We start from the raw sequence: 23348 nt of genomic DNA on the forward strand, positions 1-23348 counted from the left end.
TGCTATATGTTACAATACCGCCCTTTTCCACTATTGGGTAAGGTTTTTACAACGTAGTGATTTTACTTACTGCGTTCAGTCACCTACATAAAATGACAGTCATATTTGCTCAACAATTTTCTTCTTAATCGGCATTATGCACATACATTTTTCTTAACTGGAAAAACAATTACTTTGAAGTAAATCAAGTTAGTTAAATCACGGTAACAGTAGAAATGACTTTTACTCAAATATGTCATGTACATTAAAAAATAAATATACATGATCTTTTTAATTATAAAAATACTTTTACTTTGCATATAAAAGTGTTCCATCAGTGCAGCATTTGGTAACATTGCATGGACCTTCTCTGCAGACATCACAGCACTAGCTAGTTTCACCTTGTGATAACTGCTGTCAAGAATCAGGAATCGGAGGATGCTGAAATTATGTGCAACATCAATTATTCAATATACACTGGCATGGGAGCAGTAACAGTGAAAAGTGACTGGGTGCACAAGAAGCGGTCTTCTGCACAGCTCCTCGACTGAATGACTGAAAAACGAGCCAATTTCATTTCTCACTTTGCAGATTTATGTAGCAGAGGTGGACTTCTAGTTCTTATACCAAGACCTCCATGGATTGAATAGATAGACACTACTTTTTTTTTTCTTTTTTAAAACACTCATTCTCTAAGGTACTTTCACAATAAGGAACTATCTTCCATAATTAGGTTACAAATGATTCAACTATTCCGTCTTGGGGCATTCCATGTTCTTAATGTACAATGAACTACTCTGAACTAGACATGGTTCAGTGAAAGTCCTTCTGGAATGCCCAAAATATTTCTCTAAAAGGTAACTCATTATTTGTCTGAAATTAAGACCAAGACGCAAATGTAATTAAGAAGACACCTCGAATGCAAGGTTGGTTCTGAAAAGGCATGAAACCAAGGCCTGCAGATGGGAGGGGAAAGACATTTAATTTCTCTATACACTGATGATGTGTTTCTATATGTGAAGGACCCAGTGGTTAACCTGAGCCAGGTCATGGCAACGGTAGACGAGTTTGGGAAACTCAGAGAAGGTCATTAAAAATTCCAACTCTGCCATTTATATGGTAGTCGGAGGTGGGCAGGGAGCTGGTGCAGTACAGGATAGAGGTCCCCGAGGGTGGTATTTCAGTATCTGTGTATAATGAGTGCTGAATGGGACTGGGTGTACCGGCAGAATATGGCCAAGGCAGTAGCCGTCTTCGATAAACTAGCAGACTTCTGGGCACGATTTCCAATTTCACTGTTGGGGCGAGCTGTGCTCATGAAGATGATCAAACTTCAGAGACTGCTATACGTGTTCCAGGTGATGCCTATGGTTATACCGCCAGCCTGCTTCCAGGTCCTTCATAGGACTATGTGCAGATTATTGTGGAAAGGGGGCACCCCAATGATAGCACTCACTACCCTGCAATTACCGGCGAGTAATGGGGGGGGTTATATAGGGGAAACAGACTTCAGGTCAAAATAGCGGGCTTCGGTGTTGCAGCACATGGTGGACGGGTTTGTCCATCCACACGTAGACCGACCTGCGGATTGGATCATGGCCGAGTCAGCTCCTCTAAAGGGTATCGAGTTACTAGTGGGGCGGGAGAGGGAGTTTGGCCAGCCTTTGGCACCGGTTAGCAACATTATACAGACGTGGTGGAAGGCCACCAAGGTTCAAGGACAAAGATTTCCTTTTATTGTGGAAATTCCCCAGACTTGCAGCAGGCTGGGATGAGCACTTCAGCGGCAGGGGAAGGAGCACTGTTGGGCAGTTGGGCCAAGGGGGCCTGATTGGGGGACATCCAAAGCCGTCACTTTTGTGGAATTTAAGGCAGATAACCCACTGTGCGGCTTAATTTCTTGGAATTTGCGACCCTAATGGCAGGAGTGACAAAATCGTTGGAGGGTTTCCCGGACAGGCCACGTACACGTGGGGTGAATGTGATGGTGCAGAGGGCAGTAGGAATGTTTCTGAGCTGTATGCAGCGGATAGAGCGGAACTGGATATTAAGGCAGTGGGCTTAAGGGGTGAGAGGGATGTACAGGAGCAATTTCTGGATGGTGAATGGAACAGGGTTCTCATGCATGCTAAGCAGGTTTCTAGCAATGCGCACCTTCAATGGATACAGTACAAGATTGCGAGGCGGGCACATGTCACGTTAGTAAGGATGACTAAAATGGTGCTTAACGTGGATCCATCATGCTGGATTGGTCGCGGGGTGCGACAGGGACATTTCTGCACATGTAAAAGGATTCTGGGAAGGAGTTTGTGAAGAGGACATGGTTGATGCTCAGTTCAAAGTTATGGTGCAGCACTCTATACCGGGGCTGTGGCCCACATGGAAGGGTAGGAGAGGCAGGGCTATTTTCAGAGTGGTATTCGCCGGGTCTTATTCTCTGGCCAAAAGGGGTGGTCTTTGTTACCTGGAAAACAAGTGCGTGACCCAGGATGGGTGAGTGGAGTGGGTGCAGGCTGGAATGGATGTTGCTTCACGGAGGGACACACTGGGGGATGAAGGGGCACGTTATACAGTGTGGCATGAGGCTTGGGATAAGCTCAAAGCTTGATCGGACATACGTCCACTGTAGAGCATTGGGCGACCCAGATTAGAAACTCAGGCGAGACGGGCCGGATTATTCATTAGGAGTGGGTGGGGGCTGACCATGGGGACGGGGTGTAGGATGAAGGAGTGGAGCAGAGGAATATGGTGAGGTGGGGCTAATGGGATTGGAGCCAAGTGCTCTTATCTGAATGATTGTAATTATGCACTCAAAATAACGGACTTGGACCAAGTTTCGATTCAGTAACCTGCTGTATAATGAAAATGACAAATAAAAAATTATAAACGAAAAATGTGCCAACCTGAGGGAAAAAAGTTACTTCCCACCAGTTTACTAGCTTTAGCATCTTAGGTAGATGTACACACTTATGATATATCCACTGCACTGCGGGTAAGTGGATTGAACGCTTATCTATGTCAGTCCTTAGGCAATAGCGGTGGCCATTTTATCGAAAAATGTATGATGTTGAAAGGCCTATAATGGTGCACAGTGCACTGGATGGTATAGCCACAATTTGAAATGGTAGGTATGGTCTTGTTGATCAATACGGAAAAAGAATAGTGCAAGTAAGAAATCTTATTTCTGCATGGAGTCAGCAAATTGAAACATCAACAAAGAGCACTAAACGAGTAGAAGAAAATGTGAGCACAACTATAATAGACAGTGAAAAAGGGTAGACCTTGAATAATGGGCATATTTCCTTAAAATGTTGTGAGAGCATATAAAAGAAATAGCAGCCGAGGTTGCTCTCCTTTTCATAAACCTCTTGCAACAAAAAGGAAGTAAGCCATTTCAGCAAGATTCATCTTGAATTATAAAACAATGGGAATTTACACACCGGTCTATGATAGAACCCATGCCAGAGAAATGTATTTATGCCTCAGTGAAAAATATTTCCAGAACTGAATCAATAGCCAGCCAAACAAGATGAACTAGCAACACTGGAGTGAAGGTACAGGGTTCAAGGCAGTACTTGCCGGGAAATAAGCTGAATTCTCTTAGACCATTTTATCATTTGAGCTTGTAACACGTGGAAAAACTGCAGTTCATAGCCCACTCATCACGCAGAATAGGTACTGCATTGCTATTGCAGTATGGCACATTATGTGGCCATTACATTTTGGTCAGTGACACACAACTTCCACTGCAAAACTTCCTTTATCCTTCTGTGGCTGGCAGCCTGAAAAAAAGAAAAGAATATATGGAGTGCCACTCTTTTCAGTAGGCGTTTTTTGGCCTCATCCCATCAAACAAAGAACAGAGCTCCAGTCTTGAAGACAATAGTTTTAACCAAGGCGCAGGTGATGTCAGTCAGTGAAAGGTATGAATACACATTATCAAACACATTTATAAAGCATATCATGTTCCCGAATACCTCCTTAAAACGTTATAATGCTGAAAAGACATTGTCTTTTAGTCAACAGATATATGCGCCACTCCTCCATACACAGGTAAAGCACGGTTTATGCCCTAGAAGGAGCCATTATCACACACCATGCTTCCACCTTGCTTGCCAGATGTAAACTGAAGGAGTAGGCAAGGTGCTGAGCACTGTAGAATAGAATCGGCCCAGGAGATTCGAATGGCATACACTGTAAGCTGATATCTGGATCTCCACTGTCCCTCAAAGCACTTCTAGCGGCTAATGGAGTCATGGTGTACTTTCCACAGCCTTTTTTTCAGTGTTGTCCTCTCTTTCTTGATTCCAGTCCTTCAAGCCTTCGGGAAGTGAGGTGTCCTCTTCAAGGCTTCCGGTCCCCTCTACAAATTCCTCATATGAAGATTTCTCTGAAAAAGGTCTGGGGCCCAAAAGTTCAACCATGTCAGCTTTATCCAAGACTTCTTTCTCCAAGAGCCGCTTGCCGACCTGGATTGTAAAAAACAAAGTTTGTACTTGTTATTCCTCTCACTAGAGCCAACAATGCCACATGGAAATCTAGCAAGGAAACGCCAACAACAAAACTCAGAGCAATATATTTTAGATTGAAATGTAAAGCCCGATTTATACTGATCTGATGAGCCCGAGATGCCTTGTTCTTGCCAGAGACATGAAGCAATAGAAATCTGCAATATATACGAGCACAGACTGTATGTGCCCTTGGTTATAAAACTATTTCATAGCACCCTAGTGAACCAGTATGGTGACACCTACCGGGAACGCCTATCACCAGTAAATAAACACATTAAATATTACCTTCAGTCAGTATTTCCAGTTGAGTCAATCATTCCCGATTCATATTCTGAAGCAATAGGCTGCCCTGTTCCTAAAGTGGGTAAGGTCTGTCAGCTGAGATTCATCATAGAAAATAGTTCCAGACGCGAGTGTGGCATATGCTTGTGGGTACATAAGGGTAGGACATGTGGCAGAAAAGAGTACTTTAAAAACAATGAAGATAATATTTAATTACTATCGTTGTCCTTGCTAACTCTTTACCAACTTAATGGAAGAGATCCACAAAAAGAAAATACGGAAGGGGGAGAGGGAGAGGAAGATTGAGTCTGCATATGGCAATCTTTAAGAAGAACAAGTTACTTACCATCTGTATTGTTCTTTCGACTGGATGTTCCTCCCACGTATTCCTCATCTTGTGATCATTTGTTATCTCCAGCTTCGCTGCTTCGGAAACATTTTTTATTTTTTTTTCCTAGGCAGAGGGCGCTGTGCTCGAGATCATGGCGTCGATTGTCCCTCGACGTACTCCGTACTCTGTCGACGTCACCGATGGTATAAATAGCTCGAGCCGCGCCCGTTGCTTCAGTTCTGTTTTTTCGATGAAATATATCTATATAGGAGGAACACCCAGGCATGTCCCATGACCGATACATTCTTCGTGAGAGGAAAGTGTAAGAAACGTAAACTGTACTGTGGGGTAGGATGGGAGGGTCGATGAGGAATACGTGGGAGGAACATCCAGTCGAAAGAACGTTACAGTTGGTAAGTAACTTGTTCTTCGAATGGATTGTGTCCTCCCACGTATTCCTCATCTTGTGATAGGCTCCCATAGCAGTATCGATTTTTTGGAGGCGGGAGTACCAATTTCAGTTTTCGTGGACAGAATGCAGAACTGCCTTTGCAATAAACCCTCGTTAGAGGAGGCAGTATCCAAACAATAATGTTTAACAAAAGTATCCATTGTTTTCCAGGTTGCAGCTGCACAAATATCTGCTGCTGGGACTTCCCTCTTTAGAGCCGCAGAAGTAGCCATTCCCCTCGTAGAATGGGCACGAAGCCCATTTGGTGGTTCTTTTCCCGCTAATCTGTAGCATTCAACTATGGCTAATATGATCCAGCAGGAAATGGTCTGTTTTGTTACAGATAAGCCTAATGTATGACCAGTATAACCCACAAACAGTTGGTCAGCTTGTCTCAATTTAGCCATCCTTGAGATGTAAAAACTAAGAGCCCTCTTGGGATCTAATCTGTGTAATCTCTCCTCTTCTTTGCCCAGATGAGGAGGAGGATAAAAGGTTGGTAGTACTATTTCTTGTGACAAATGGAAGTCCGAGACTACTTTTGGCAAGAACGAAGGTTTAACTTTAAGGACTACCTTATCTTTATAAAAAATAGTATATGGTGGTTTGCATGAAAGAGCCTGAAGTTCGCTAACCCTGCGGGCTGATGATAGGGCCACAAGAAGGACAGTTTTTAGAGTCAAAAGCCTCAATGGACATGAGTGCAGAGGTTCAAAAGGTATGCAAGTCAAGAATTTTAATACTAAATTTAAGTCCCAAGTTGGTACATGAAAAGGTACTGGAGGCTATACATTAGTAAGCCCCTTTAAGAATTGAATTATTAACGGTATTTTGCAATATGAAACCTCTTCCGAGGAGCGCTTGAAAATGGACAGCGCAGCAAGGTATCCTTTGATTGTTCCTATCTGGAGCCCCAGATTAGCTAGATGTAGTAGAAAAGAGAGCACCATTGGGGTGTCTCACAGAAAAGGGTCCACATCCTTGTCTTTGCACCAGTTACTAAACTATTCCAGCGACATCGGTATAAAGACTTTGTTGCTGGTCTTCTGGCCGAAAGCAAGATTTCCATTATGTCACCCGGAAGATCCCAATCCTTGTATCTCAACCTCTCAGAAACCATGCGTGAAGGTTGAGTGTCTTGACCTCTGGATGGAGAACCCGACCTTCCTCTTGCGAGAGAAGATACTCTCTTTGCGGAAGACGTTTTGGAGGGCAGATGGACATGTCTAGAAGGTCCGGATACCACGTCCTCCTGGCCCAATCCGGGGCAATTAGGATCATGGTTTTTCTGAACTTTCTCAATCTCCTGATTACTTGAGGAATCACAGGGACTGGGGGAAACGCGTACAGCAGTGGAAACTTCCACTCCACTACGAATGCGTCTCCCAGAGCTCCTCTTTGAGGAAATTCCCTTGAGCAGTACTGATCGCACTTCCGGTTGATCGCGGTGGCAAACAGATCCACTTGAGGGGTTCCCCAAAGGGCGAAGATCTCCAGAAGGACTTCCTGAGCCAGCTCCCACTCGTGAGAGACCATGCTCTGCCTGCACAGAGCGTCTGCCACTGTCTTCTTCTCTCCGGCTAGGTGAATTGCCGATAGAGAGATTCCTTCTCGTATTGCCCAGAACCAGAGCTGCATTGCTTCTCTGCAGAGTGGCAGTGACCCTACTCCTCCTCTTTTGTTGAGGTACTACATGGCCACCGTGTTGTACGTCATTATCAGGACATTATTTCCCTGTACAGAGGGCAGAAAGGCCTTCACAGCTAGTCTGATTGCCCTCAGCTCCAACAGGTTGATGTGTAGTTTGGACTCCGATGGAGACCAACGACCGCTGATTGTCAGATTGTTGGTGTGTGCTCCCCACCCCGTGAGTGAGGCGTCCGTCACTACCGTTATCTCCGGCCATGGTTGCCAAAAAGACTCTCTCTTGAGAATGTTGTCGTTGCAAGCCCACCATAGAAGATCCTGAGCAACTGCGCTCGGGACTTGCAGAAGATCCAACATATTCCCTGAGAACTGGGACCACTGAGTTCTGAGTGCCCATTGAAGGGATCTCATTCTCAACCTGGCCTCTGGTACTAGGAAAATGCAGGATGCCATAAGACAGAGCAACCTGAGAAAATCGAAGGCCGGTAGACGTTGGGCATTCCGAAACTTCGTTACCATCTGCTGGATGTGGAGCGCTCTCACTTCGGGAGGCGAGGCTTTTCCCGATGAAGTGTCCAAGACTGCTCCGATAAACTGGAGTTTCTGGGATGGTATCATGTGGGACTTCTTGAAATTGAAGGAGAAGCCCAATTTGTGTAGGAAGTGGCAGGTGATCGAAAGATGTTCCTGAGCTAGTTCTGGAAAACTTGTTCTGATCAACCAGTCGTCCAGGTAGGGATATATGTGAATACCTCATCTCCTGAGACTTGCTGCCACAACCGCCAACAGTTTGGTGAAAACCCTCGGGGCGGAGGTCAACCCGAATGGCGGAACTCGAAACTGAGAATGAGAATTGCCAATCGCGAACCTCAGGTACTTTCTGTGCTTTGGATGGATTGGCACATGAAAGTAAGCATCCTGAAGGTCCAATGATACCAACCAATCTTGGAGTTGGATCCTTTTTTTGGGATGAGAAAATATGGGGAGTACCAACCCCTGTTCCTCTCCGCTACAGGTACCATTTCTATGGCACCTTTCTCTAGCAGGGTTAAAATTTCCTGCAACAGGAGCGGATCCGGAATTTTGGCAGAATTGGCTCCCGGTGGATGATTGAGGCCTTTTTAGAAAGGGGAGACGGTAACCTTGGGCTACTGTTTCCAGTGCCCAAGCATCTGAGGTAAAGCCCCGCCAATCCTTCAGATGTTGAGAGATCCTGCCTCCCACTGGTGTTTTGTGTAACAAGGTGTCAGAGGGATTTGGAGGCGGCTGCAGGAGTGGCTGAGGGTACAGATGCCGCTCCTGAGGCCGATTTTGCACCTCTTCCTCATGCTCCATGAGGGAAGTTTCTTTTGCCCCTTTGAGAAGCCCGTCCTCCTCCTCTACCAAAAGAGGAGTAGTATTGAAAAGAACGACCCCTCCAAGAAGATGAGCCGGAATAGGGTTTTAGAGGCTGGCGCAAAGAGGCGCTAAGTGATTTAGCTGTCGCTTTCGAGGTCTGAAGTTTTTCTAGACTTTCATCAGCCTTTCTGCCAAAGAGCCTCGAGCCATCAAAGGGCATGTTGAGAAGTCTGGCTTGCACGTCTGGTGCAAACCCCGACTTCCTCAACCACGCAAATCTGCGTAGCACGACGCATGCAGCCATGGATCTGCTGATAAAATCAGCAGTATCCAGTCCAGACTGGAGACATTCCCCCATTGCCTTCTTCCCGTCTTTGACTATATTCAGGAAGCCTTCCCTTTCCTCGCCTTCCGGAATATGATCAGCCGCCGCCGAAATACAGGCCCAAAGGGTATGGGTAAACGTGGCCAGGGTACAGATGACATTTGCCGACCTAAGTGCCATACTGCCTGACGTGAAAACTTTACGTGCCCAGGCACCAATTTTTTTATCCTCTCTATCTGGAGGGATAGTTGGATAAGCAGTTTGTTTTGAAGTAGATGCTGCCTGAATGAATAAATTCTCTGGAGTCGGATGTTTATTTAAATATTCAGGATCCGTTCCAGCCGGTCTATATTTTCTTGGAAAAGTGCTATCTGCAGCAGAAATAGTTTCTGGCTTCTCCCAGTTTTTCTCCACAGTCCTTTGGAGGGCTCTGTGGAAAGGGAGAACAGGATCTTTCTGAGGTCCCTTGACGATTATATCCGTCATGTCATCTTGTTCAAAAATGGGTGAAGTATTACCCCAACCCATATATTCAACTACCCTGGTCATAAGACCCCTGTACCCAGCATCTGCATGCTCTGCAGGATCAGGTTTGGTGAACTCTAATTCTGGGGATTTGTCAACTCCACTGGCAGAATGTAGAGTATCACTCAGGTCTCTCATTCTAGATTCCTGGTCAAAAAGTTCCTCAGGAACTTGTCTTGTACCATAAGTAACTCTCAAAGGAGTAATCTTGTCTTCTTCTGAAGCAGACTCTTCATAGATTGCTGACATAGATTTGAAAAAGTCTGACCTGGGCAAAGGAGTGAATCTCCTTTCTTCCTCTTCCATCTGCTTCGAAGGAATTGGCAAATCCTTCGAAGTTGTCGAAGGGGTCTTCGAAGATGACTTCGATAATGGCGTCAAGGATGTTTTTGGCTTTGGAGTCGAAATTATCGACGTCGAGGGCGTCGACGAAGTTGTCGAAGTCTTCGACGACTTGTGTTTCTTGTATGGCACTGGAGAAGTGCTCGACGGTTTTACGTCGACTCAAGGTTTTTTGGATTCATCGACGTACCGGTCTTTGCCACGGTAGCCTTGGACTTCCCTTTGTCGTCCAATGGGGCGACTTTAGGGGTATGGCTTTTTCGAGGGTCTTTCGAGGGGGTCGGGCCGCATTCTCGAAAACCTCCATCATCTTTTTGCAGAATTCTTCCCACTTACTGGGAGAATCCGATTTAGTCGGACAACGAATTTCTTCGGTCGACTCTGAAGATGATGAGGGAGATCCATCTCTTCATTTTTTTCGATGATGACGAAGAGTGTCTCGATCTACTCCTAGATCGAGATCTCTTTGAGTGCCTATGGCAATCCGATTCCTTAGATCAGTCGCTTTCTTGTGTCTTTTTGACAAAACTTTTTTTGAGGCCTCCCTCCCCACCGACAGTTTACCTCTCCTCTCACGGAGAGCTTTTTCGGTCATAGATTGGCAGGACCCGCAGTCGTCGGTTCAGTGACTGGAACCGAGACACCAGAGACAAATCCGGTGGGGATCGGTGATCGACATCTTAGATCCACAATCTGCACACTTCTTGAACCCAGTCCTGGGTGTCGAAGGTGTCGAAGATGACGACATTTTCTTCACAGAAAATAGAAGCGCGCCGTTCTCGATAGCGAAGCGATCGGAAAAACGGAACTGAAGCAACGGGCGCGGCTCGAGCTATTTATACCATCGGTGACGTCGACAGAGTATATCGAGGGACAATCAATGCCACAACCTCGAGCACAGCGCCCTCTGCCGAGAATTTTCTTTTCCAAAGCAGCGAAGCTGGAGATAACAAATTATCACAAGGTGAGGAATACGTGGGAGGATACAATCCATTTGAAGGTACTGTTCACAGCAGCATTCACCTTGGCTTTTTGTTGGTTCCAGAAAATAAAGCGGCCCGGGGTTCAAAGTTTTTGAGGCTCAAAGATGTTACGTTGACAGGGGATCATGTTCACATACACCCAAGTAAGTCTAAGACGGATCAAAAAGGGTGGGGACACCAATCACACTCTACTGCATTAAGGAGAGCCCATTGTGTCCCATAGCTGCTCTAGCCGTATACCTGCAAGTAAAACAGCCCAATGGGGCAGGCTCACCCCTATTTTTGCACAGGGATGGGACGGCCCTGAGCAGTTAACAGTTCAAGAGCTTGATGGGCCTGGCATTGAAAGACATGGGAGTAACAGAAGGGGTGTTTGGAACCCATTCATTCAGAAATTATGAAAATAGGGGGATGGACGTCTACCGCTCAAAAAAACAGCAGCTCAAAGGAGGAAGCAGTCCGTTTGGGTGGTAGGTCATTCTTTCGTGACAAGGGCCAAGGACAAATGGATGACAGAAAGGGGGAGGTTGACGGCTGGCGAGTATCGGATCTGGTGGCATGGGGTGCCCGGGATGAGTTGGGCCAGCTGCAAGGGCACATGGATAAATTGTTGAGTAGACATTGCAGGCCTGACATACTTATTCATCTGGGTGGAAATGATCTGACAAGCCTGGGCAGAGGGTACTAATGAGGGAAATGATGGGCACCCTGCAGGAGTTGGCCCCCCCTTTTGGGAGATGCAGAGATCATCTGGTCTGAGAGTATACAAAGGCAAAAGTAGAGGGGAGTCGAAAGTCATTCGGCGGTGCAAAAATCAAGGAGAAAGTTAAATGTCGCAAGGCCCAACGGTTTCAGAAATGATAAATAATCTGCAGCCTTTTATACCAACAAAAGAGGGAGGCAGGTAGGGGTAGCGAATGGAAGGAGCAATAATGTTGGTATAACTATGGACAAATGCCCAGGTTATTGGAGGCGGAGCAGTGCTGCCGATGCAGACGCTGGGTTTAAATTTCCTTCCAACCCAAATCGTCAGCGGAGCGACAGTGTAAGGGGCAGTTTACCTGCAGTTCCCCTTGCAGACCCCGCAGGATGGCTGAAAGGCAATCTGTTGCATTTACACAAACTTTATAAGAGCTGCTTCATTCGAAACAAGTGAAATCACAGTCGTACAGACTTCACTACATACAGAGCGATTAGTGAACATCCTCTGGGACTGCTGCTCCCCTGCCAGAGCCAGACCGCACACTCAAGTTTGTTAACATTGCAGGAACGTCATTGAAGCGGACTGGAAACCGTTGATCCCTGCTCGCATACAGCGAAGTGAAAATGACACGGAGGCCTGGCTACTTTGTTGAAGTGCTGACTAACGTCATCTTTGCAGTTGGGAAAACGAACTGCACTGGGAGACCTACATAGTGCACTGTGATTCATCTGACTGTCCGTCATACTGTGGGTCTGTGTGTAGAGTGCTGGAGGACTCCTGGGCTACTAAAAACCGGCCTTGCAGATGCCTTATCTAAGGATCGCTTTTTTGCTGTGTTAACACTGGATGCTTTGGCATTTGTTTTCTGTTTAATGCTCTCAAGGCAGGGCAAGTCTGTTCCCCGACTTGCTGGAGGAGGAGTGTTCCCTACACACAAGCCTGGTGCGGAATGCGGGCAATATGTTAGGTGTTCAGTGGACGGCAGAGGAGCGGAGAGACTTTTTGGCTACCCATTTGTGGGTGAGTCTATGTGTGTTCCTTGCTCCTATTTTATTTATGTACCCAGCTGTGACATTTGTATTTTCTACAGAGAAAAATACTTTGATATATTATGGCATATATTTTGTCATCTGGCATGCCCTGCCAAAGACACATTTTTCCCCCGCCATTCTTGATGAGAAAAAGCCTGCTCAAAAAAAGTAATGAGGAGGAGTTAAACTTGGACAAAACTATTTTGACAGTAAAAACATGGGATAATCATTCTAATTTAACGCTTGCAGAAGTTGTGGCAGGAAAAAGAAGACGTTGAAATAATTTTGCAATCTTCCCCTAAAAAGAGACAAACAACTAGTCCTCTGACTCCATGCATTGATCAAAAGGATACTGTGGTTTCTAACCTTTCTGGAATGTCGTGCTCACTGGAACACTTAGATGAACAAGTTACTTTCTTACCTGGTAACGTTCTTTCGATGGGATGGTCCGACGACGTATTCCATATCTATGACATGTAATCACCGCAGCTGTGCTGCTTCGGAAACTTTTTTCGGCGTCTGCGTCCTGCGTCGATGACGTCGATGCGCCGTCGTCGAGGGCCTCCTCCTACGTCATCCGATGTGATAAGTAGGACGCACGACGCCCGTAGCCTCAGTTGTAGTTTTTTCCCCCAGAACGTGTGACACTAGTCAACTGCCAGTCAGACACAAAGCCTTGCGGAACGTAAGCTGCAATCGCAAAAGAAATTCTGCAGCGGGGAAGGCAGGGCGGGAGCGATATGGAATACGTCGTCGGACCATCCCATCGAAAGAACGTTACCAGGTAAGAAAGTAACTTGTTCTTCGAGGGGATTGGGTCCTCCGACGTATTCCATATCTATGACAGACTCCCAAAGCAGTACCAGAGCAAGGAGGAGGGAAAGAATTTAGAATCAAGATTTAGAATAGCCAATCAAATAGCAGAGCAAAGGACCGCCTTGCCAAAGGCCAGATCCTGTGCTCGGATGGAATCGAGGGAATAGTGACGTACAAATGTATGTACTGAAGCCCAGGTGGCTGCATCACAGATGTTGCGAATAGGAACACCCCTCTGCAGGGCAGTAGACGCAGCCATACCCCTGGTAGAATGGGCCCGCAAGCCGGTGGGTCCTTACCCGCCAAGCGGTAACACTCCGAGATGGCCAAAATAATCCAGCGAGACAAAGTCTGTTTCGTCACAGCTTGCCCCAAACGCTTTCCAGCGTAACCAATAAAGAGTTGATCGTCCACTCTGACCCGGGACATGCGTGAAACATAAAAGCTTAAAGCTCTCCTAGGATCAAGCCTATGGAGCCTCTCCTCTTCCTTACTAGGATGCGGAGGAGGATAGAATGCCGGAAGAACAACCTTCTGGGCCAAATGAAATTCCGTCACTACCTTCGGAAGAAAAAAAGGACGAACTCTAAGGACAACCCTGTCCTTGTGAAAAACAGTGAAGGGAGGCTTAACTGAAAGTGCCTGTAACTCACTCACTCTGCAAGCGGAAGTAACCGCAACTAAAAACACAGTTTTCAGAGTTAACAGCCTCAAAGGGCAAGAATGTAAAGGCTCAAACGGAGCACCCATAAGAAACTTAAGAAAAAGATTTAAATCCCAACCGGGCACCAGGAAAGGTGACGGAGGGAACACATTAGTGAGCCCTTTCAGAAACTGTGAAATCAAAGGGATTTTAAAGTAAGAACACTCTTCAGACGAGCGCTTAAATATGGACAGCGCCGCCAGATAACCTTTAACGGTACCCACTTGCAAGCCCCTGTGGGCCAAAGAAAGTAAAAAGGACAGAACCATGGGGATGTCACATGCAAAAGGATCCACATTCCGAACTCTGCACCAGTCGCAGAACTTACGCCAACGGCAACGGTACAGAGACTTTGTTGCTGGCCTTCGGGCCGAAAGCAACACCTCCATCACGTCCTCAGGGAGGTCCCAATCCTTATACCTCAACCTTTCAGAAGCCAAGCGTGAAGGTTGAGGGATCTGACCTCTGGATGGAGAACCAGACCCCCTTCCCGTGAGAGCAGATCGTCTCGGTAGGGAAGACGACGTGGAGGGCAGATGGATAAGTCGAGAAGGTCCGGGTACCACGTCCTCCGAGCCCACGCCGGGGCAATGAGGATCATCCGGGAACCGAACTTCCGTAACCTCCGCAACACTTGCGGGATGACGGGGACTGGAGGAAACGCGTACAGCAGCGGGAATGACCACTCCACCACGAACGCGTCTCCTAAGGCTCCTTTTGGAGGAAATTCCCGTGAGCAAAACCTTTCGCACTTCCGGTTGACACTGGAGGCGAAGAGATCCACTTGAGGGGTCCCCCAAAGGGCGAAGATCTCCAGGCGAATCTCCTGAGCCACCTCCCACTCGTGAGAGATTGCGCTCTGCCTGCTCAGAGCGTCCGCCGTCACGTTCTCGTCTCCGGCCAGATGAACTGCCGAGATCGAAACTTCCTGCTGTATGGCCCAGAACTCGAGCTGCATCGCCTCCCTGCACAGAGGAAGTGACCCTGCCCCCCCTTTTTTGTTGAGGTAGTGCATGGCCACTGTATTGTCCGTCAGGATCAGGACACTCTTTCCTCGCACAGTCGGCAGAAAAGCCTTCAGGGCTAGCCTGATGGCCCTCAGCTCCAAAAGATTGATATGGAGTCTGGACTCCGACGGAGACCAACGACCGCTGACTGTCAGCCCATTGGCATGAGCTCCCCATCCCGTGAAGGATGCATCCGTCACGATCGTCACCTCCGGCCAGGGAAGCCAAAATGGAGCCCCCCTCATCAAGTTGCCTTCGACGGCCCACCACAGAAGATCCCGGGCGACCGAGGGCGGCACCTGAACCGAGTCCGACATCCTGCCGGAGGACTGCGACCATTGCGTCTTGAGTGCCCACTGCAAAGATCTCATCCGCAGGCGAGCCTCTGGCACCAGAAGAATGCAGGATGCCATGAGGCCGAGCAACCTCAAGAACTCGAACGCAGGGAGCGTCTGGGCATGCTGAAACTTGTGCACCATCTGCTGAACGTGAAGAGCCCTCACCTGGGGAGGAAAACACTGCCCCAGGGAAGTGTCGAGCACTGCTCCGATGTACTGGAGCCGCTGTGTTGGCGTCAAATGGGACTTCTTTAAATTGAGGGAGAAGCCCAGCCTGTGAAGGGAGCGGCAGGTGACGGACAGATGATCCAGGACTTGCTCGGGAGAGCTCCCCCTGATCAACCAATCGTCCAGGTAGGGGTAGACGTGAATCCCCCCTTGCCTGAGATGCGCTGCTACCACCACCATGAGCTTGGTGAAAACCCTCGGGGCGGAGGTCAATCCGAACGGCAGGACCCGAAACTGAAAGTGCGAGTCGCCAACCGCGAACCTCAGGTACTTCTTGTGCTTGGGATGGATCGGCACATGGAAGTAAGCATCCTTGAGGTCGAGTGACACCAACCAGTCCTGAAGCTGAAGGGCCTGGAGGACTTGAGAGAGCGTAACCATCTTGAACTTGTCCTTCCTGAGGAGTTTGTTCAAACCGCGCAAGTCCATAATGGGTCTCAGTCCCCCGTCTTTCTTCGAAATCAAAAAATAAGGGGAATACCATGCCTTGTTCCTCTCCGCTACAGGCACCAGTTCTATGGCGCCTTTCTCCAGCAGGGCTTGAATTTCCTGCGCAAGGAGCGGATCCGGACTCTGCAAAGAGAGGTTCCCCGGTGGATTGTCGCGAGGCCTGTGCCGAAAGGGAAGACAGTAGCCGTGGGTTATGATCTCCAGAACCCACACATCTGAAGTAATGGCGTGCCACTCTACAAGATGCTGCGCCAGCCTTCCCCCAACCGGCGAACCATGGGACATGGCCTCACGACTGAGTGGGAGCGGCTGCGGCGTTACCTGAGGGCAAAGAGGCAACTGCCCGAGCGGCCTTGGCACCACGGGTACCCTGTTGTCCACCTCTGGTACCCCTGCGGTGGCCTCTTTGACTGCCAGCTCCTCTCGCTTTACTGAAGGATGAGTAATAGCGAAAGGAACCACCCCCTCCACTGCTGTCCCCTAAGACGAAAAGGCGGAGGTTGGCGAACTGCAGCGGCCAACGACTTCGCTGCAGCTTTTGAGGTCTGCAACCTCTCAAGGCTCTCGTCAGCCTTGCTGCCAAAAAGGTGTTCACCGTCAAAGGGCATGTTGAGGAGCCGGGACTGCACATCAGGAGCAAATCCCAACTTCTGCAACCACGCAAACCTGCGTATCACGGTGCTCGCCGCCATGGACCTACTGACACATTCAGCTAAATCCAAACCCGACTGAACGGATTCACACATGGCATCCTTACCATCCTGGACCATAGCAAGGAAACCATCCCGTTCGTCCCCTTCGGGAATATGTTCAGCCGCCAACGCAACACAGTTCCACAGAGTGTGTGTGAAACGAGACAAGGCACAAATGGAGTTGGCCGCCTGAAGCGCCATACCACCAGAAGAAAACACTTTCTTCGCCCAGCCATCAAAACGTTTGTCGTCCCTATCAGGAGGGATGGTAGGGTACGACGCCTGCTTTGCCGGGGCCGTGGCCGCCTGCACCACCAAACTCTCCGGAGTGGGGTGCCTGGTCAAGTAGCAGGGGTCGCTACTGGCTGGACGGTATTTTCGCGACAAGGATCTGCCCACCGCCGGGAGACTCTCAGGAGCAGTCCAAGCCGCCGCCACCCTTCTCTGTAAAGCCATATGGAACGGCAGTACCGGGTCAGTTGGGGGACCAACATCAAGGATGTCCGTCAGATCATCCTGCACAAACTCCCCTGGGGGAGCAGACCATCCCAAGTACTCAGAAACCCTAGCCATAAGGCGCCGGTACGAGGAATCGGCATGAGAGCCAGGCTCAGGCCTACCAAACTCCACCTCCGGAGAGGTGTCCAGTCCACTGGCATCATGCAGTGACTGTCTCAATTCGTCAAACTGACTATGGCCCGAGACAATTTCATCTGGAACCTGACTAGGAACCAGGCCATCAGAATCCTCATCCGCCTCTGAAATATAGTCCAGGTGGCGAAAAGAAGGCACCCGAGAGTGCTTGCTCTTAACCAGAGCCTTCCTAGGGGGGTACTCCCGTGCCACGGGGTACCTCCGACACGAAAGGCGTCGATGGCGTCGAGCGAATCGGCGCCGGCGTCGAGAGAACCGGCATTGGCGTCGAGGAAATCGGCGTCGACGTCAGACGCAGCGCCTCCAGCATCGGCAGCGTCGACACAGCCCTCGAGGCCGGAGCCCCGAGCGTGTCCCTCGACGACCCGAGCGTCGACGGCCTCGACGACGTCCTCGAAGCCGGAGCCTCGAGAAAGCCTGTCGACGCCCTCGACGCCTCAGACGTCGATGTCTTCCTCGAAGACTTCACAGGAGCACACGGTCTCGAACGCGTCGAGGACCGGGACCTGGAACGGGTACGGCGAGAACGAGTCTCCTTGTCCGAACAGGACCTCTCCCGTGACTCGTGCCGACCACTCACGCGAGCGGTGTCTCTCGACCTCACACGACCGACCCCACTCGGGGGCGCGGACGGCGTAGTACCCTGCGACTCAAGAATCGCCAGCATTTTCTTCCCGAAGGAAGCCCATTCCTCCGGCGTCGCACGGCTGGTGGGGTAAGCGACGTGCCAGGCAGAGTCCTCCGAGGAGGACCTGGAAGACGACCGGTGTCGGCGCTTCCGAGAACGCCTCGAAGAGGCTGAGGAGTGGCGAGACCGACTCCTAGAAGGAGACCCACGAGACTTCCGACGATGACGCGGAGAGTCACCCCTCGAATCATCCGTCGAAAGCCCCGCAGACTTCGACTTCCTGGGCTTGGACACCCGACCTACCGACAACTTCTTCTTACGTTCGCGTAAGGCTTTGGACGTGAGCGACTGGCAGTCGATAGTCATGTCGTGGGCCTCCCCGAGGCACCAGAGGCAGGCGTCGTGCGAGTCCGTCACCGACATCTTGGACCCACACTCCCCGCACTTCTTGAAACCCGGACGCGGGGTCGAAGACGAAGTAGAAGACATCTTCACACGAAGGATTTGCACAAAACGAACAGGTTCGAAGAACCGAGAAGAACAGAACTCCAAAGAGTCGAGGCGTGAACCGAGAATCACGAAGCAACACGTTCGCGGAAAAAACAGAACTGAGGCTACGGGCGTCGTGCGTCCTACTTATCACATCGGATGACGTCGGAGGAGGCCCTCGACGACGGCGCATCGACGTCATCGACGCAGGACGCAGGAGCCGAAAAAAGTTTCCGAAGCAGCACAGCTGTGGAATACGTCGGAGGACCCAATCCCCTCGAATTGGAGGATATAGGAAACTACCCACACAGTCTTAATAGCTGATGTCTCAATGTTGGGTCCAACAATTTCCCATGAGTTAGCGAAGCAGGTGCGACTCTCCTTGGGTCCTGAAAGGATTGAGTCCCCAGCTGGGGATAAAAGGGAAGAGGTGCGCGTTAGGCAGAAACCTGTGCAGTTCCCTCTGGGACCACTGCAAAAGATTTAAGACTACAGGTGTTTGGCAGTAAACCCACTTGGTAGCAGTCTGTACCGCACAGATTCACTTGGTAGCTGTGGCTGAGCAGTCAGACTTCCCTCAAGAAGAGTTAGGCAGTATACAGAGTATTCACAATAGGTCAAAAGAACACAGTAGAACAAGTAAACACTGACCAGAGCTTGGTGTAAAAGAGATAATTATTTATTTAAAACCACATCTAGTAAAACACATAGACACTAATGTTAAGCAGTTCAAAAACACGGTCACTAAAAGATATACACTCCCTTAAAAGAATATTAGACAAGTCTTAAGTAAAGCCCCACTTATTTTCAGACAGCGGTGACCGCTTAACGCAGATGGCACTCTAATAATTTGTTTTAAAAAGGGAGAGAAAAGCAGAGTATAATTTGAAACAGATCCCAACACTTTCACAAGAACACAACAAGAGAGGAAGGCAAAGTAAAACCGTGAAGTTAGTGTTCAGAAGGCCGGATCCACTTTAAGAGGATCAGAACGAAATGTGTCCAAGGTCACACGGTTGAAGTGCACAAAAGTCTTGAAAAGGTTCAGGAAGAGTTGGACCAAAGAAAGGGACCAGTTAGATGGTCAAGGCGGCCAGCCCAGTCCAGAAGGTTAAGGGATTATTATTACGTTGTAGCAATCTTTAGAAAGGGAGGCCTGGCGGACACGGTACCTTAAAGTGGTGAGAATACTCCAGCGGGGGCAGTTGTTCCTGGCAGCGGATGCAAGTCGGTGCTTCGTCCGGGGGAAGAGAGGTTCTCGTCGGGGAGGAAGACAGGAGTCCGTTGCACTTCCAGGGAAGAAACCAGCCGCAGACGTAAAAGGAGCGGTCCTTTTATTCGCGGTCCAGTGGTAAGTGGCTATCTGGTTGCCGGGATGCTTGGCACGGGCAATTCGACCACAAGACGTCCTGGGATGCGAGGAAAAGAAGGTAAACTGGTTGTGCCAGTCAGGGGAAGAAGCCTCTCCAGTCGGGAGATCTTCTCGGTCGTCGGGAAGTGGTGAGTCGGTTCCGCAGGGCTCCACCGGTGGTGTCGTCGTGGTAGGACGGCTCAGCTTCTCCCTCGTCGGATTCTCAGGTCCTGTGGCGACTTCTGAAGTTCCAGTCCCCAAAGCCCTGCTTTTATGCAGCACACCCCCATTCACTCAGCCTAGCTGTCAATCAAACATGCTAAGTGGTGAGCCGACCGGCTCACCACTTGGGCCAATCACACAAGAGTGCGACTTGAGTTACCAAGGTAACTCAGTCCAGGGTGCCTAAACCCCCCTCCACACCCCCTGTGGTACCCAGACAGAGTGGCACCACTTTTGGAGGCTTCTGTGGAGAAGCCCGCCAAAAGTGGAACAAAGGGCTCGACTTGGGTTGGAGTCACAGAAGAGAACACAAACGCCATTTTAGAATCGAGTCCTGGCAAAAAATAGCAACCGGCGAATTAATATTAAATAAATAAACCGGCGGTATGTTCGAGGCTATGAGAATTAAATAATTAAAATTGGTAGCCTCGAACAATGGGACAATCCCATAGGGATATATTCGTGGTTGAATATAAAAAGTAGTATCCACTGCCACCAGCCAAAACTCGATCGGGGGGACGGAGACATGCCCCCTTGACTAAAAGACCCCAGGGCAATCGAATTGCCCCGACCAGTACTTCCTCGATATGATGGTTTGCACTGGTTTCTGTTCATAATTTGGGACTAGTAAAGCCAATGATGACTTTACATGCCCTGGGAGACAGTAGTCAGTCCCAGGGTATGGAGTCTATGGTGGGGTGTCACTATGACACCCCTGTGTCACGGCACGGACGGTGCTGTGTAACAGACATAGTAAAAACACATGAGACCCTATGGCGTAAAGGACCCCATAGCCCATAAAACACATTAGCAGTCAAAGGAACACCATAAATCATGTCCAAGAGTGGGAGAAAAAGAGTCTCACTCTTGGCAGGAGAAAAAAAATAAACTCCAGAAATCCAGCAAAGCTGCTGGTGGACTCACTAGGTTAGGAAATTCAGCCTAAAGAGAGAATTCTCCCCAACAGTGCGTCTGTACAGAACTCCTAAATAAGTTGGTAATCTATCTGAAACTCCAGAGAATAAGATTCAATCCAAAGCAGATGCTTTGATTGACTATAAACACACACAGCCTCCTCTTGTAATGGAGGAGACATTCAAGTCTGTGGGTCCGGCCAAATGTCATCAGAATATCCAAGCTTCGCTGTCTCCGGTAGAGGAGGTAGTCGATGTCTTCTTTTCCCTTCCTCTCTTGTCTATTATCATCAATGGATATAGGCCATGAATTGGTCTAATATGAGATCCTGGATATAAGATAATCCTTATAAAATCTAATGGTTAAAATGTGTACTTTGGAGGTTTTATACTGGCCACAAACAGATCAAATAATTAATTCCCACATTCTACTGCTAATGTTGTTTCTAGGGAATCCCAAGTAGATAAGAGCTTGCCGAGAGTTACAATTGTAAGTTCTATGGCAGCCCAGGTTGCAGAGGGAGACTTTGCACTCACTGGCGAAGTTACCTATAATGCTCAAGTAGGTTTGGAAGCTAGGGGTGGGCGATGCTGTGAGCAGTGGCCTGGGTTTGGAAAATGAAAGGGTGATTGATCAGTCGATGCCTGATTGTTAAATAATGGGTTGGAGGTTGATAAAGTTACCCATCTTTTTTTAATTTTTTTTTATTAAGTGTATATGGTTTATTACAAACCTTTCACAAATTTACAAAGATCATACAGAAAAAGAAAAAGAGAAACAAAACAGAATAAAACATACATTAACATAAAAGAAGCCTCTGAATTCTGTCAAACATTAATTGGTTTGTGCTTTAAAATTGAATTAAAAGAAAAAGGAAAAGCGTTACATTTTTCTAACTGTACCAATTATAGCCTATTAGTTTACATCGTTTTTGCTATATTGGCCTAATGTTTTGATAGTTTGTTCTAAAAATTTGACTGTTACATAATTTATTCTAGGTGTTCGGCAGTCATATTAAACTCGACCATTTATCAGAGTCTAGGCCACATAGGTCCACAATGTTGCTCTTTAAATACAATTTTCGGATTTCTCTCAATTTTGTACAAAATAGCACCAAATGGCGAAGAGACTCTTCATTTCGTAGCCATTTGGTGTTATTTTGTACAAAATAAAGTTACCCATCACAAATATAAAAACCAAAGAACCAGAAAAGTCCTTCAAGGAAGGGCTCTAGGGGCTCACGGAAATGTTTGCGCCAAATTAAATGGCAGTTGCCTGTAGACACTAGGCTAGTACAGGAGGATCCCAGGCACAGAGTTAAGGACAGTTGTGGTGGTGATCCGTCTCCCGACCAAGAGGTAGAAAAAGGAGAGGATTCCCCAAAGATAGGTATTACTAAGAGGAAGCGTAAGAAAACAATCTGTGAAGACGACATTAAATTCCTTGCCAGAGGTTAAAGGGACTATTAACCAATTCCTAAAACATTTAAAAAAGAAATCAGGAAGTGTTATTGGATTTGAGTGCTTTATCGGTCTACTCTGATGCAGATCCTATCTCCCCCGATTTAAGTAGAGTTACGTTTGCTCGTGAATTTATTCCCAAAAAACCTTGGTGGATTCAAATGCTGATTTAAGCGTTATACCGTCAGTTTCCAAATTTGTTCCAAAAGGCGTTCCATTGGCAGAAATAAATGTTGTTTTGTTTAAAGATGAGGGGTACCATAGGAAACAGTCTATGAAATTGAATATTCATTACTTATATGTTGAAAGGACCTTTAAAGTCCATGAATTTCTTCCTCTCAATATGCAATATGTACTGGCTTTGATCCAAGAAATTCAAAAATGTGCTCCAATTAAGTCTGGAGATTTGACTCGGGTAAAATTCACTCATCCTGAGAGAATGGAAATTGTTAGACTTGCTTTTAAATCAGAATTTATTAGAAATTTAATTTTGGCAGAAACCCAGTGTCTCAAACAAATGGGTTATGATGTGTCCATCTCTCACGATGGGGTAGCCTCTATTGAAAGAAGTGAGATGGAGGGGAGTTTGCGGGAGGCTTTGGTGGTGAAAGTAAGCCTGGGAGAGAACACCTCATGTTTGGTGACAGACTCGCTATATCAAAAAAGGAAAGCAGAATAGGATTGGTCGTATATCTTGAATAGTTTACATACTAAAACTGTCATGGCCCATTCAGTCTATAGGGGAAGAAAATTTAAAATAGCCTCCTGGAACACAAGGGTTTTTTCACACTTGTCTAATTTTTACACTCTATGGGGCGCACGTGAATTTATTGCACTTCAGGAAACTTGGATGTTAGAAAATCCCATATTAGAAGGCTATACCATCTCCTAGTAACCTGCAAGAAAAGGTTTAATGGGAAGACCGTTTGCAGGGTTTCTCTGTGCCG

The 23348-nt window shown here is 47.8% G+C and overlaps 1 protein-coding gene across 1 annotated transcript in view; it reads right to left on the minus strand.

The window, feature by feature from the left end:
- Positions 1–204: 204 nt before the first annotated feature.
- Positions 205–23348, minus strand: part of LOC138525055 (mitochondrial inner membrane m-AAA protease component AFG3L1-like) — a 587730-nt gene continuing 564586 nt past the window's right edge. Inside the window, exon 17 of the mRNA XM_069635555.1 lies at positions 205–4448. Within this exon, the coding sequence (XP_069491656.1) occupies positions 4233–4448 (216 nt within the window). The 3' untranslated portion in view covers positions 205–4232. The remainder of the gene's footprint in view (positions 4449–23348) is intronic.

The sequence above is a fragment of the Ambystoma mexicanum genome, chromosome 1q (assembly GCF_040938575.1).
Source record: "Ambystoma mexicanum isolate Mex_15411 chromosome 1q, UKY_AmexF1_1, whole genome shotgun sequence".
In the NCBI taxonomy this organism is placed as follows: Eukaryota; Metazoa; Chordata; class Amphibia; order Caudata; family Ambystomatidae; genus Ambystoma; species Ambystoma mexicanum.